At 41.0% G+C, this 16,590-nt stretch overlaps 1 protein-coding gene across 7 annotated transcripts; it reads left to right on the forward strand.

Annotated features, from left to right (window-relative positions):
* Window positions 1-1,026: 1,026 nt before the first annotated feature.
* Window positions 1,027-16,458, forward strand: pbrm1l (polybromo 1, like). 7 transcript variants are annotated; one of them, XM_079684872.1, is made up of 30 exons: window positions 1,027-1,179; window positions 1,475-1,651; window positions 1,987-2,084; window positions 2,261-2,408; window positions 2,534-2,671; window positions 2,842-2,958; window positions 3,047-3,115; window positions 3,213-3,311; window positions 3,397-3,482; window positions 3,564-3,655; window positions 3,747-3,963; window positions 4,534-4,675; window positions 4,819-4,904; window positions 5,041-5,320; window positions 5,404-5,509; window positions 6,226-6,865; window positions 8,606-8,823; window positions 8,926-9,117; window positions 10,663-10,820; window positions 10,916-11,158; window positions 12,152-12,297; window positions 12,419-12,576; window positions 13,005-13,188; window positions 13,286-13,514; window positions 13,602-13,800; window positions 13,882-14,037; window positions 14,826-14,987; window positions 15,303-15,367; window positions 15,579-15,792; window positions 16,038-16,458. In XM_079684872.1, exons 2-30 carry the CDS (start codon window positions 1,508-1,510, stop codon window positions 16,196-16,198), a joined length of 4,947 nt encoding a protein of 1,648 aa, XP_079540998.1. In that variant the 5' UTR covers window positions 1,027-1,179; window positions 1,475-1,507; the 3' UTR covers window positions 16,199-16,458. The 7 variants fall into 7 exon arrangements, with proteins under 7 accessions (XP_079540998.1, XP_079541000.1, XP_079540999.1 ...); XM_079684874.1 differs by having other exon boundaries at window positions 13,286-13,487; XM_079684873.1 differs by having other exon boundaries at window positions 3,573-3,655.
* The last annotated feature ends 132 nt before the right edge of the window (window positions 16,459-16,590 follow it).

Genomic DNA, 16,590 nt, shown 5'->3' on the forward strand with positions numbered 1-16,590 from the left:
AAATATGCCAAATGAGGGGTAATGGGCATTTGCAGGGAATTAAAGATCTGAATTGCCATTAATATTGAGGCAACGCCCTGCATTCACTCTCTTACAGCATCCTCTCTGCTCTGCACTGGCAGGCAAGGCACCCTTTCACAATTCACAGGATAGGGCCCTAAAGCAATTATGACCCACGATGATTCAAGATTAAAATTCAAGATTCAAGGCTTTTATTTTCATTTGTACATAGCTACAGTGTAGTTATGACAATGAGAATCTTAGGTCACAGGCTCCTCCAACAGTGCAACACAATAAAACAGATGAAATAGTGCAAAAATATAATATAATAGAAATAGTGCAAGAATAGTCTACAAGTAATTGGAATATTGATATAAATTGCAAACAGGTGAATGTTATGGATGTTCTTTCAAAGGTTCAAGTTCTTTCAAAAGGTTTTAATGTGATATGCACATAAGCTACAATGTAGAAACGGCAATGAACTTACGTCCCGAGCTCATCCAACAATGCAACATAGTTATATAAGACATACAATGGAACAAATAAAAAATAAAAAATATATGAAATGTTTAAGATTTAGTTCAAAGGGAGATGTATTGATGATCAAACAGACGATATGGGTGGATACGTTTATTTTATTGTGAATCTTGTATGTTTTTGTGATTTTTATTATTTTTGGGTAAATGGATAGTACACTTGAAAATACTATGTTCACAGTCTTTATTTCATATGTTCCACCATGCATGTTGTAAATAAAAGCAATTCTTTTTTTGACTAACCCATCCCCAAAACATCTCAACCCTCTTTCCACGTCCAAACCGTCAAACTAAAGTAAGATTTGGATATGAATTGTGCACAATTAATATGCACAAACAATATCTTAGGCAGTTGAGGATAAAAAAAGAAATAACAGAATAAATAAAAACAGGTATGAAAGCAAATTGGTCAGGCCCTGTTCGTTTGTGTGGATCAATCATCAATTGAATGGTCCATAATGTTGGTTGAAGTACTTCTCCCCTCCTGAGGGGGCAGCACTGCTTCAGGTGGCGCTCTCCCCTCCACACAAACACAATACAACCTCAACTTCCGGACAGAAGTTTTCAAACAACACTAGCTAGCAAGCTAGCCGTTACACATTTCTTCTGCTCAGGGATCTACAGGGATTTGGAGTATTTTTGGGTAAGATTTGCTTTTGGGGGGTCAATTCATGTGTTCAATTGAACATGCTTGCACGCGTTTTTTTTTCTGGTAACTGTAAAATATTTAGCGTGGCTGTGTTGTGAGGAAAGCGGCAAGTAAAGCTAACATGCTAACAGCCGCTTTGTCTCATGAAGAGCTGCTAACGCTAACCGACTGAGTTCTCTATGTTTACAACAGTGTTATAAAAAGCGATAAAAAGGACTTGTGTATTTTATTTAAACTAAAAGAATGTCTATCGGGCCAAATCCGTAATAACTTGTATCTATTTTGGTAGCTAGTGTGCTAGTCTGTTCTTAAACAGCCAGCGATGTCAGCCAGCTCCAAGAGGAGGAGAGCCACCTCTCCCTCCAGCAGCGTCAGTGGAGGGGGCGACCTGGACGAGACCTCCTCCTCCACGCCTGGAAGCGGCAGGAAGAGAAGACGCACCTCCAATGCTGCTCCTGTAGATACGGTAACTGCACTGGATTTACCACAATATTTCTGCATTAAGTTTTCTTTTTTTTTTTAATCGATGTTTACCCATTTGTGGCCAAATACTATATTAAGCCAAGTATGATCAAAAACATATGGTGCAAGCGTCTCTTATTTCATATAGGTGTATTAGTAAACATTAATTACATGTTTAGTAAATTATTTAATGTTAACATAACCGATATTTTAATGGACCCAAGCCAGTGGAAGAATAAACCACTATGCACTTTTGTTAAGGTTGCTACTAAGTTACTTTAAGATACCGTTTCCCTCTTTGTGCTATTGCTAACCCTAACCCCCCCCCCCCCCCCCCAGATTGCTGTATGCCATGAGCTCTTCAATGCTGTCAGGGATTACAAGGATGACCGGGGGAAGCAACTTTGTGACGTTTTCCTAAGGGTACCAAAGAGAAGGTATGTTAATGCTTTAAAAATGTGGGAGGACCTGTCAATAACATCCCTTGTCGATAACAGGGATACCAACCATCATACACTTGCATGTTACATTGAGATTTGACAGTCTGAATACGGGGTGGGTCTCAGACATAAGGAGATTACAGTGATGCCTGTCTCCCCTTGTTCTTTTTCAGGAATCAGCCTGATTATTATGAAGCGGTGTCCCAGCCGATGGATATGACAAAAATTCAAGCTAAACTGAAGTCTGAAGACTATAATGATGTGGAGCAGCTTACTGGAGATTTCAGGCTCATGTTCAACAATGCAAAATCATTCTACAAGGTATGAAAAACAAACGGTACAAACAAAGTTGTTCTATCACTGTAATAAGTGTGTAATAGGACAGTTATTCTGTTAAGTCATATTTCCAGCATCGAAGCTATGTTTATTTTTCTTCAACAATTCAGCGTGACACTGAGGAGTATCAGTCTGCAAGCAAGTTGTGGGAGGTGTACTTGCAAACAAGGAATGATTTTCTGCAAAATGAGGATGATGAAGATGGTGATGAAATGATGGATACTCCAGGAATGTCAACGGAGGAAGAGGTAATTGATTTCCCTCAATTGATGTATTAGGTTTGCTTGCATGTACAACTTTTTTTATTACCTTATTTTGGTGTTTAACATCAATAACAAATAAAACATGTATGATCAATGTTACATGATTTTCTATAGCAAGGACCAAATAAGTCATTTAATGAACTTTCGTCTTTTAGACTCCAACTGGCAATTTGAAGGAAGTGTTGGAGCAGCTCTTGGAGGCTATAGTGACCCACCCTGATCCCGCGGGGCGTATGGTCAGCGAACTGTTCCAGAAACTGCCTTCCAAAGTGGTGAGTCCTGAAAGAGTCTTTGGACTTCAAATGATGCCCCTGAGATTGTAATAGATTTGATATTTATAGGCCTGTCTGTCTTTTGTAGCATTACCCCGACTACTATGCCGTCATAAAGGAGCCAATAGATCTGAGATCCATCACTCAAAGGATACAGGTACTGACTGATTACATTCATCCTAAAAGACAATCACAGATATCAGAACATTGTTATGTTTTATTATAAACAGCACTAATTCATATTATTTTCATAGATTGGATACTATAAAAGTATCAATGCCATGGCCAAGGACGTCGACCTGATGGCCAAAAATGCCAAAATGTACAATGAACCAGGATCTCAGGTTTTTAAGGTAAACTCTTTCTTACATTTTATTTTGAAATATAGAATTTAACATCCCGAATGTGATAATTCATATTTGTTTTCGTACTGTATAGGATGCTAATACCATAAAGAAAGTCTTCATCCAGCGGAAGACTGATCTTGAACACGCAGAGCCGACTAAATCCAGTGTTCGCATCAGGTACTAATCAACGCTTTCAATGTTCCTTGGTCATACATTTGTTCTCAAACACAAGTGACTGTATGTGATGTGTCTTGTAAGGAATCGCAGGTCTGGCCAGGGGGATCGACTTTCAGGCGTCAGCGTTGCTCTTAACTACGGCTCAGAGAGTGAGGACGACCCCATGCTCTCTGGTATGTGTCAGCGCTTCAGACGGCAGAGAAACCTTCCTTGTGTTGGGAAAACTAGGACGTCGTCATGTAATGAAAATGTACATGTTTGCAGGGTCTGTGTGCTACGACGAGGGAGAGTCAGAGGCTGAGAGTCAGAGTTCTAGTATGGAGATGAGCAACCCAATCTTCCAGCTGTATGAAGCTGTGAGGGGGGCCAGGAACAGCCAGGGCCAAGTCTTCTCTGAGCCTTTCCAGCACCTTCCCTCTCGCAGGGAGTATCCCGACTACTTCACGCAGATCAAGCTGCCCATCGCTCTGACGCAGATCCGGTAAGGAGGGATCCTTCATGGATATCATGTTTTTTTGTTGTTGTCCAGGCTAAAGACACAAACATGGACCAAACAATAACATATAGGCGATGACATTCCCATCTCAGACAACATCTAAAACAGAAGAAATAAAGATACCCCTTCAACATTTCACAACCAAAAATAGGTTGACAACCAAATGCCACCAAAAACACAACATGGCAAGTGTATTTTTTGTTCCTTTAATCCCACTCTTCGTTAGAGCAAATTATTTCCCATTTCATGGCGTGTTGAGCCACCCTTTGATTTTTTGTGGCAATCATTTTTTCCAAAATAAATTGTATTTTGAATCTAATCTTCAAACACCTCGAATTTAAGATTACACGTTGATTGAGTTTTAAAAATATGTATTTTAGCCAGCGATATCATGTTTAGCATTGGAATTGTGTTTGTTAAAAAGTTAGTGATAGTGTTTGTTTGTTGATATCTTTAATAACACTGGTGGCGGGGTAAATGCACCTTTATCCAGCAATTGAGCGTTTTAAAGAGAAACATCCGGTCCTTAATAATAATTGTAATCCATTCTTTTAGAGCAAAGATGAAGAACCTCGAGTATGAAAATGTGGACCAGATGGAGACTGACCTCAATCTGATGTTTGAGAATGCAAAGCGCTACAACATGCCGAACTCCAGCATTTACAAACGGGCCTTTAGGCTTCAGCAGATCTTGCAGGTAAGGGTGTCTGCTGTTTTCTTTCAAGGCATGCTGGAAGATATTTTCATTCTAGTTGAATGAATTGAATTCACTTTAATAAGAAACAGGCACTGATTGTCATTGTCCTCTGAGTGTGTCTGAGGACTTGTCTCTTGGTATAGGCGAAAAAGAGGGAACTCCTGAGGAGAGACGATGAGGACGGAGACAGCATTCTGTCATCTGATGCAGGGAGCGTCAAGAGAAAGAGGTATACAGGTTTTAAATTTAACATCCATTTCAGTTGCTTGCTAACAATAAAAAACACATCACTCCTGAAGCTTTGTTTTTTCGGACTTTGCTACCGTCCAAGCTGATCTATATATCCCGCTTTGATTCTTTTTAAGCCACAAGAAAAATGTGAAGAAGAACCGAATGAAAACCCTGTATGCTGCAGTGACTGAGGCTCGAGAGGTGGGAACCAATCGCCGTCTCTGTGATCTGTTCATGGTCAAACCATCCAAGAAGGACTACCCTGACTACTATAAAGTCATCCTGGAACCCATGGACATGAAGACCATCGAGCACCACGTCCGCAGTGAGCGCTACGCCACAGAGGAGGCTCTCATGGAAGAAATGAGGTTGATGTTCCGAAATGCCCGGCATTACAATGAGGAAGGGTCTCAGGTAGAGCGTCTTTGCTATTACTGAATTCAAAAACAATTCTGGCATGTAGTTCATTTCACTGGTCATACTGGTTTTTGGTGTAGGTTTACAATGATGCTGATATTCTGGAGAAGATACTGAAGGACAAGCGTAAAGAGTTGGGACCTCTGCCAGAAGAAGAGGATGTGGGATCCCCCAAACTGAAACTGAGTGCGTTTTGATCATCATTTTCACTTGTTTTTATCTCATTCACTTCAAATCTGATGCACCTTACCAAGTCTATATCACATTTCCTAACATTCAAGACAACCATAGGATTTTAGTCATTTACTTTGGTATAAAATTGAACTGCCGACGTCTGAAACAACTCAATAAAGATAAGATAAGATGGACTTTATTAATCCCAATTTGGGAAATGTTTTTGTTGCCGCAGCATTAAACAAAACAAGGCATTGCACATGACAACAAATTCAAATAGTAGAAATAAACCATTCTAAAATAGAAACATCTCAAGATAGAAATAAACCAGCATTAGAGAGTAAGAAGAAATACAGATGACCGTTAAAATAACAAATCTATAAACTGTCTGACAAATAAAAAGCACTATTGAAGGGCCACTTTTCTGTTAACACAATAAACAGAATATAAGCAGGATATTATTCAAGTTATCAGTGATAGCTAATCCAACACAGTTAACAAAGTAATCCCATCAAAATGTACCGTACCCCCGACACAATAAAACGTTGAAGCTATTGGCTAGCTGAGAGTGCATTACAGAAATGTTGCATGTCCTCATGTTGCTTTTGGTGGCACTGTTTCAATTTCTTTTTGGATATAAGTCCATTTCCCCTCTGTGGGAGTAATAAAGGTATTCTGATTCTGATATACAATTCTGTCTAATTTTGAGGGTATTTTTTGTTCTCTAGGAAAAAGTGGTGTTTCTCCAAAGAAGTCCAAATACCTCACCCCTCTCCAGCAGAGGTTAAATGAGCTCTATGACGCCGTGCGCAACTTCACCGACCGCAGAGGCCGCCGTCTGAGCACAATCTTCCTGCGCCTGCCATCTCGTTCCGAGTTGCCTGACTACTATGCTACCATCAAGAGACCCATCGATATGGAGCGCCTGCGAAGCCATATGACGGGCGGCCGTTACCAAGACACAGAGGCCTTGGTGGAGGATTTTTCCCTCATGTTCAACAATGCCTGCATTTACAACGAACCGGAGTCTCTGATCTACCGCGATGCTCTGGTGCTGCACCGGGTGCTGCTGGAGACACGCAAACAACAGGAGGGGGGCGAGGACTCGGTGCCCGCTGCGGTGGGTCCTCTGGTGCGAGAGCTGATCCGGAACCTGTTTGTGTCCGTGATGGGCCACCAGGACGAAGAGGGCCGATGCTACAGTGACTCTCTGGCTGAGAGCCCCGCTGTGGATCCAGCAGCCCCCGAGAAACCACCGCTTAACTTTGATGTCATCAGGATGAACGTGGACCGAGGCCGCTACAGGAGGCTGGACGTCTTTCAGGAACACATGTTCGAAGTGCTCGAGAAAGCAAGGAGGCTACACAGGTATATTTGAGTAAAACTAAAAGTGTATGGGCTTATAATAATAATAATAATAATAATAATAATAATATTGGGAGGGATGAAACCCTATTTAATGGTCACACATGCAGAGCACACAGTGACATTTGTTCTCTGCGTTTAACCCATCCTAGTGCCAGGAGTCTAGTACTAAGAGCAGAAGGCAGCTATTGTACAAAGTAGAAACAAACGAAAAATCTGATACAGTTACAAAATAACAACAACAAACGGGAGAAACGCACTTTTTCATGTTTCAAATATAATAATAAAGCTTTATGTATATAGCACTTTTCATACAACTCATGCAGCTCAAAGTGCTTTACAAAATGACACATCACAAGTTAAAAACTAACAACAAGAAATTCCCCTCAAATGCAGCAAAATATAACATTTGATCAGATAGACACAAGGAGGTCAAATGTATGATAATACAAATCAAATAAATAATGGTTTCTCTCTGACAGATAAGACACAAGACAACTGAGTCGATACAACAATATCAAATATAAAAAATACTATAAAACAAAGTCAACAAATAGTTACAACAGAAAGAAAAAGATTAAAACAATATAAAGGTAGGTAAATAATAAAGACTAAAAGAACATTTAATGTTGCTAATAAAAAGCTAATCTAAAAAGATGTGTTTTTTAGCTGTCGTTTAAAAATGCTTTTTTAGATTCCTTTTATCCATTCGTGATTAACTGCAATACCCCTTTGTAGTTATTCTGTTCTTACAGGACTCCTATAGTCCTTATTACAAAGTTTTCCTCAATTAAAATACAACAATACAAGTCAACAATAAGATTGCATCAACTACTGAAATCCTCGCTTGTATATTTTTGCCATTTCTGTCCAGTGTTATATGCTTACAAATAACTCTTAAGAGCCCTTCAGATTTGTTTTTGTCTTTACATTGAAATGATATGTCTAATTGCCATCTTTTAAATATGTAATTATGTCCAAGTATCTTATTTTTAGTGTACTGTAACACACGTGTTCTTTCTTGCTGAAAAACTGGTGCTTCAGACCCCGTTTACACGAGAACAAAACGGGTTGGATCCGCATAGTTTCTCTTGCGTATAGCCCTTTCATTTACACGAGGCCGTAACAAAACGATAGAAACGGACCCCACAAACGATAACGGGTCCCAAGGTGGATAGATTTGCAAAGGAAACGCTCTGGGGGGTCCAACGGCTCAGTGTAATGGCCTCTATACGATCATTTACCGATAGATGAAGCCATTGCCCCGCCTCTCCCCACCTCTGCTGCTCACTGCTGTAGCATGGTCAGTAGCTATTGACCATGCTAAAGATGTTAGTGCAAAATCTACAGCTCCTCTACCACAACCATCAGCGACAAGTGGACATGGAGAATTACATGAACTACCACATGTTGCTAAATCCACCAAGGAGCATAAACAGAAGGGCAACCATGGCAACCATGCTCCAGGGTCTTCTTCGCTGCTTTTGGTGTATTTTGTGGCGGAAGTTACAGCGCCACTTACAGTCCCGGCATATGTACTACAGCGTTTCCAGCGTTCTCTTGTGAACAAACACGTCAAATGAAACGAATACGTGTGAACGGAAGACTTTTTTAAAAACGCATACTGTGCATAAACGAAAATGTTCCCGTGTGAGCAGCACTTCAGATAACAGAGTGATAATCTCCATTGAAAGCCAAAGTGTTCAAAACAGTTTTGAAGTCATATCTTTTATGCATTTGCAGGACCGACTCTGAGATTTTTGAGGATGCGGTGGAACTTCAACAGTTTTTCATTAAGATCAGGGATGAGCTATGCAAGAACGGAGAGATCCTGCTCTCCACTTCTCTGAACTACACCTCAAAGCACCTGCACAGCGACGTGGAGCAGGAAAAGAGGGAGAAGGTCCCCAAAGAGATGGAGGAAGACAAGCTAAAGGAAGAGGAGGAGGAGGAAAACAAAGGTGTGTGTCTGTGAACATCAGGCACAATACACAGGGTTGAGGAATATGGTCAAATGTTAATGTGGTATTCATTTGAAATAATTCTATATTTCTTATCCACAGAGGGTGAAAAGGCCAAGGACCTGCCAGGAGAGAAGTGGCAGTCGGAGTCTGAGGCGGAGCGCGTGTACATTCAGAGCTGCAGCTTTGAAAACAGCACCTACCACGTCGGGGACTTCGTCTATGTGGAGCCGTCTGAGCCCAAACTCAAGCCGCACATCGTCTGTATCGAACTAATGTGGGAGGATGGAGCAGGTAACATCAGTTACTAACTCATAAACAGCTACTTCTCTTATTATCACACACCCAAGTCAACATTATTTGTATTTATTGTAATTGTTTATTTGGCAGGGACAATGCACAGTGATGAGCACTTAAAACATTACAAATGTGTCAAGTTAACTTTGAGCTCATTTCCATCCGCAGTCCCTCACATAAAACATTTAAGAAGTTTACATTTTACAAACATAGCAAAAACAAAATACATGATATGCAAAAAGTGCAAGAGAGCAAGAGCAGCAGACACAAGTATTTATGACATGGTGATACAATACAGCAGCAACGACATGTAAAGTGCAAGAGAAGATACAAGAGCTACCTAAAGTGCAAGAGGAGGTACCCCTGTGTTAAAGTGCATTTAGCGGTGATTGCACGTCTGGTTGTTGCTCAACCATTCTTTGAGTTGACCGTTGAAGCTATTGAGAGCGGGACAATCCCGTATCTCAGTTGGGATGCTATTCCACAATGAGCTGCCTTTAATGGAAAGTACATTTTGTCCAAAAGTGGTCCGCCTGCGGTGGTCTTCAGTCTCCTCTGGTTTCTGACCTAGTGCAGCGTCCAGTGTGCTTTCTGTGGATGAATTCCCCTAAGGGATGAATTTGGCTTTCTGTCAAACACCTGGATAGCTCTCTTGTACAGCTGTTCTATGGGTTTAAGGTTTAAGGTTTGTGGCACAGCAAAGTTTTGTCAAACAGTTTGTCAAACAGTATTCGATGTGGGATAGAATCATACAGTGGAGGTATGACTTTGCAGCATTGACAGTTAAGAAAGGTCTAATTTGTTTAAAATGTTGTAAGTTGAATTTAATGGTATTTGATACTTTCTTAATATGTTTCTTAAAATTCAAGTCAATTAATAGGTCAATTGTTATTGGAAAGAACACTAAACTAACTTTTTAGTTGATTTTTTTATTTATTTTTTTACTTAAAGGTCACCTTATTCATTTTTTTTTCCATGTCTTTCATAAATAAACATGTGTCTCATCTGTGTAAAGAGATTCTGAAAGTTTCAGGCAAAAATATTCCTTCTCTTTTTGTCCTGATCCATTTATATAAAAACCTGTCTGAAAATGAGCTGATCAGATTTTGGCCACTTTATGATGTCATAACAATGTTTTGGCTTGTGTAACCATTAGCCAATCACCAACCAATGTAACCCCCCCCCCCCCCCCCTCCACCACCTTATCACCTGAATCTCCTCCTAGAGCACCACTGTTTTTTTTTTTTTTAAACCAATCATCTCTCAGAGGGGCGTGGGGAGTGGCTCCTTATTTTCATCTAAAGTAACAGACAGAGAATCAGCACTTTTGAAACAGGGCTGAAACAGAGGGGATTATGGGATGCTGCAATGATCTGTTTGGTATTTGGAGCCAAAGACTTCAGAGACATGTTTTGTATATATCTGAGACCTGTAATATATTTTTGAAAAACAGTATAATGGGGGACCTTTAATGTGTCTCAAATGTTTTGAAAAATGTAATCTGTCTTGTATTGATTCATTGTTAATGCTTTGTATGTAAAGGTGGGAAGTGGCTCCATGGCTGCTGGTTCTACAGGCCGAGTGAAACCTTTCACCTGGCAGCTCGCAAGTTTCTGGAGAAGGAAGTCTTCAAGAGCGACTACTACAACAAAGTGCCCATCAGTAAGGTTCTGGGCAAATGCGTTGTCCTGTTTGTGAAGGTAAGACCCTCTACAGAATAACAAACGGAAAGTCGTTTTTTGGTTTAAACACAAATCTGTTTAACTAACCACAACTCTGTTTCTGTCATCTTTAGGATTATTTCAAGATGCAACCTGAGGGCTTTAGAGCCGAGGACGTGTACATCTGCGAGTCCCGTTACGCTGCCAGGAACAAGTCGTTCAAAAAGATCAAGATATGGGCCGTGCCTCCCAGCACCCTGAAGCTGGTTGCTCGCGAGGTGCCGCTGCCGGTTGTCCGCGTTGCGTCCATGTTTGCCAAACCTGACCAGGACAAACTGACAATTTCATATGCTGGCAGTGGCGGTTTTATTGACAAGGTGAGAGGAAACTTCATTCTCTAGGGTTAGGACATGGCAATATATACTAGGGCTGCTCAATTAATCGTATTTTGATCACAATTATGATTATGGCTTGCAACGATTACGAAAACAACTTAATCGAAATAAAACGATTCTTTTTTTATTATTATTATTACTTTTTTTTCGAATTACTTTTTTTTCGTATTGGTTTTTCCGTTGAATTATACTTAAAGTTCAGGGTGATCAACTGTCAAAAACATACTGTTCAACATTTTTTTCTCCAATAAATTGATGTTTTCAAAGTAAATGGATAATCGTTTTTAATAATTGTGATATCAATTATTGATCCAGATAATCGAGATTATGATTTTTGCCATAATCGAGCAGCCCTAATATATACACTTTGTTGATTTGTATTATCCCTTTATGACATTAAGATAAGATGTATTACTTCACTTGTGTCTTTAAAAGCAACATTTGCTCTAAAAAGGTTAATGTTCCTCTCAACTACTTGTAATCCTGTGTTATCCAAATTATAGGTACAGAAATTGAGGGATTACCAGACTTGAGCGACCTTAGGCATCCCCAAACAGGACACAAGCCCTTTAGTCTGCTATTAAATCTGCAGTAAGATAAGAAGTACTTTATTGATCCCAATATGGGAAATGTTTGCATTGCATCAGCCTAAAAAGACATCGCATTGTACATTACAAATGTAAAGACTAGAAATAAACATTCCAAAATGTAATTTTAAAAAATCAATAAGACACAGGGAGCTGCTGCAACAGGCTGCCACCTAGCACGGCGCCAACAGCAGGGGACATCGTCTCCTAGTGAGAGCCCGGTTGGCTAGTCCACTTCAGGGGATTCATTAGCTCACAGCGTGGTAGCAGGCATGTCCTGACAGGGGCTGGGGTAGCAGAGGAGTTGTTAGTTCTCAGAATGAAAGTTTGTCTGTCACTATATGAATAAACACCTGAGTCCTCTGTGTATCCTTGTCTGCTCGCTCAGGACAGAGAAGAGGTCATTACGGAGATGAGTGGAGCAGAGCCCGGCTGTCAGCACTATGAACAGCAACGCCACAACAACATGTGGTTTAAAGTGGGAGACTGCGTTTACATCCAGTCACATGGTCTGTCAAAGCCCCGGGTTGCCAGGTTGGTAAAAATACTTTTTTTTTTTTTTGACCACTGATTCAAACTGATGTGACATGGTCGCTAAATGATGATTATTGAGTTAGTGGCTACTGTTTACATGTCTCTCTTTACTGCGCTGCAGGATAGAGAAGCTGTGGGCAAAGAGCGGATCTACCTTCTTCTTCGGACCCATCTTCATCCATCCTGAGGAAACGGAGCACGAACCTACAAAGATGTTCTACAAGAGAGAAGTGTTTCTGAGCCATCTGGAGGAGACCTTGCCCATCACCTGTGTCATAGGTACTGCTTTATCATCATCAGTTCACACATCTCAGTGAGCCTTCATCAGGGTTCTAAAAAGTCTTTGGGAATTCATGAGTCTAATAATAAGGCCTTAATTGCTATAAACATGTCTTCGATCAATATTTCAATATCTTGCTATGACAAAAGAAGATGGAAATGATTAATCGTTTTCGGGCGTGAAATTAATACATCTCAAAATGTTGGGAATTCTATTTATTCAAAAATCATTAGCCAAAGGAGTTGCACATTAACGCCATGTATATTCAGCATTTATTTTTCATACGCCACCCTGTTTAATGTCACGCATACAAAAACATTTTTTTATATTCAACTTGCTTTTTTTATAAATTGACCTCTCATTACTTCTGACTCTAGTTTTCACATTTGATGAACATACAAGTTTATGTGTCCTCTCTTCTCTCCAGGCAAATGTATGGTGTCCTCCTTTAAGGACTTCCTGTCCTGCAGACCTACCGAGGTTCCAGAGGAGGACGTGCTGCTGTGCGAGAGCCGCTACATCGACACAGAGAAGCAGATGAAAAAGTTCAAGGGTCTGAAACGCTTCTCCTACTCTTCCAAAGTGGTGGAGGACGAGGTCTTCTACTTCAGGTCGGTCCGTCAGCAGAGCACTGTTTCTATTCAAAGACGTTTCCTGCCCAGTCTGATTTCCGTGTTTCTTTTCTTTTGTGCTTGGTATCTGACGCAGGAAATTGATGGTGCCACAGAAGGAAGCATCTCCCTTATTGGACAAGAAGATCAGCGAGCTTGAGGTCAAACTGGCAGATGTAGAAGACGATGATATCGAAGACATGGAGGACGAATTGGACGCTCCACGGACGCCTTCGATGCCTCAGATGCAAACCCCTATTACCAGCGATATGGACTCTATTAATTACACTCCCTCTCAGGTACCTTCAAAGACCTTGACCCAAGAAGTGAGAATCTTATATCCAAATTCTCCTAAAGGTTTAAATAAACCTGTCTGCTTTTTAACGTCAACAACGTCTTTTTCCCCCCTGAAGACTACTCCCAAGGTGAAGGGCTTATCCAAGAAGGAAGGGGCCAAAAGGAAGATCAACATGAGTGGGTATATCTTGTTCAGCAGTGAAATGCGAGCGGTCATCAAAGCTCGACACCCAGACTTCTCCTTCGGGGAGCTGAGTCGCCTCGTGGGCACCGAGTGGAGGAACCTCGAGTCTACCAAGAAAGTGGACTATGAAGGTGAGAAGAAGCAACTTGTGTGTGTGTGAGAAAGTTCTCTAAAGTGAACTGAAGTTAAAACAGGGTTTGTTTTTATTTCAGAGCGTGCAGCCAAAATCGTGGATCAACAGGAGCGGGAGAGACCCCACCCGAAGCAAGCGTCCCCTAGAGCAGGTACCCCTGTAGGAGCACTGATGGGGGTGGTGCCTTCGCCTAGCACAATGGGAATGATAAACCAGACCATGACACCTGTGTCAGGTAACCCCTCTCAGAGAAAGCACGAGTGTTTGACAACAAGACAGCAGGGAAATAAGGCTGGACCGTTAAAAACCGTAATCCTCTATAATTTTCTGACCATTTGAGGCCTATTATATTTATCTCTAAAACCGCATCCTTCTTTTGCTGCCGTTTCACATTGTTTTATGTTCTTTTTTATTTATCATTAGCTTCATATCTGAAAACGCATGACATTGACTGCATGATTTCAAATATATACTTTTTTTATTTCATTTAACATTCATGCTTGTTTTGCCTGCTAACATTCTTGGACCCATTCGTATTGTCTGCCCCTTTCACACAATGAACCGTAACCATCTTCAGCTCTGGTTATTTGTACGAGGCAGTGGTTTTTGTTAGCCTCTTATACAGACAACGTACGTTTCAAGTCTCCTTTTTTGTCAGTTGGTTAAAAAAGAGTTGCAAAGAAAAGTACCACAGAAATAGCCCTTTACATATTCACCTAGATGATTGATTTTAGATTTTTCATCTCTATCGATCAAATGAAATCGTTCGAGAACATTGTAACAACTTGAAAGCTTTACACCGGGATATGGTTGTTTCCTGTTCCCACTAGAGTTGCTGTTACTCATTAGTCAAATTCCAACTAGCGCTAAACCAACAATTAAAACTGCCAGAGCGTTTATGGCTAAAGGTGCATGTGTGAAAGGGGCCACTGTTGGCAGTAGTAGTGCATGTTATTATAGAATCAGTTGCATGTCACTTATGCATGGATATGTTGTTGTCCTCTCCTTGCCCTCTTCCCCAAGGCATGATGACAGCTTACGGCCAACATTACATGCCCATGCAGGGCCCCCATGAGGGCTTATTGAGTGTGGCCACAATGCCACCTCACCATGCAGGGGGGCCCTTCCTGCCTCTCCACCATCTCCAGCAAGGTATGCCTGGGTACCCTGGCATGCCTCATCAGGGTAAGGGTCACTGTCCTAGTCACATCCAGTCGTGTCTCTCCTGCTGGAGGGTTTACCTGGTCCACAGGCTGCACCGGCGGCCATCTGTCACTGAGCAGTCAGAGCTCTCTTCTCTCAAATAATCACATGTCACACCAAAGGCATACAGGATCCATACACATTTACACATATAATGTATGTATGTAGCCTAGCCACTAACATCAAACAGATATTCAAAAACTAACATCTTCACCTGTCACTGTAAAACAGGGTTGTCTGTCTACTAAGCTACAGAGTCACTAAATGCAGACACACTAACTATTGTCCTTTTAACAGGTATGATGGGTGCTGGTATGAATGGCATGGCAGGAAGTCCTTCTCAAGGAAACTTTATGCAACAGGTGAGCCCAAGTCCAGAAAATACTACAAAGTTCTATACTTTTCAACTTTTATATGAGTTTCGGCCATGCGGCCACTTTTCATTGATGGATGTTACAAAATGGAGTAAGATTTGTATTGTGTCATTTATTGTCATTGCCATGTTATTTTTAGGATTCAATATTCAGCATTTTGTGAACATACTTTAAAGTACCTTTGCATTGTCACATGTAGCCCGGGATGTTCAGCCCAGGACCGCAGGCTCCTCCACCGTATCCCGGACAGGGCCAGCTGGGCCAGCCCTCACACCTGCAGCCCACCACTCCCATGTTTGTGGCTCCACCACCAAAGACCCAAAGGGTGCTCCACTCCGAGGCCTACCTGAAGTATATCGAGGGCTTAAATGCAGAGTCCAACTCCGTCAGCAAGTGGGATCAAACACTGAGAGGTGGTGTTTCTTAAGTCGTCTTTTCATTTGATGTGTGTGCGTAGAAGTGTTTTTGTGGATAAATGTTGATAATACTGAAACTTTATATAATACTACAATTCCCCCCAGATGATCTGATTAGATTTGTTCATGCCTCGTGTTTTCGTGTGCTAAAAATATTGAGAGATATCATTCGATTCACAAGTGAAAATAATGTGCCTGTTAAATAAGTACTTTCATCAAATAACCCTGTGTTTCCGGCACAGCTCAAAGACGTGATGCTCATCTGACCAAAGAGCAGGAGAGCCGGCTGCCAGCTCACTGGCTGAAGAGCAAAGGAGCCCACACCACCATGGCGGATGCTCTGTGGCGCCTGCGTGACTTGATGTTGCGAGACTCTCTGAACATACAGGCGTACAACCTGTAACCTGTAGGACCGACCACTATAATCAGCTCACTCACTGCTCTTTCCCTCAGGCTACAGAGTTTAAGAAGGATCATAGACCTTAGAAGCAATATTTTATAGTGAATCATGATCAATTTTATATTTATTAGCTAATATAATGAGCTTGATAGTTATTTGTGTGTGCATTTCCTTTTTTACCTTACTGGATTAATTGTGCTGCAAAACCAGTGTTCTTTTGTCTTTCTGATACTACCAAAATAAAATTCAGAACACACTGTAAATACTGTGTTGATGTTTCTTTTTATGTCCCCAACAAGCGATACTTTGTGTTTTGAGCTTATCAGTTTGCACTTATGTTAAAATGTAAAACTTGATTCACCTGCACTGCTCAATCGTTCTCACTGTTCAGTAAA

Source organism: Notothenia rossii (genome assembly GCF_949606895.1).
Source record: "Notothenia rossii genome assembly, chromosome: 5".
NCBI lineage: Eukaryota > Metazoa > Chordata > Actinopteri > Perciformes > Nototheniidae > Notothenia > Notothenia rossii.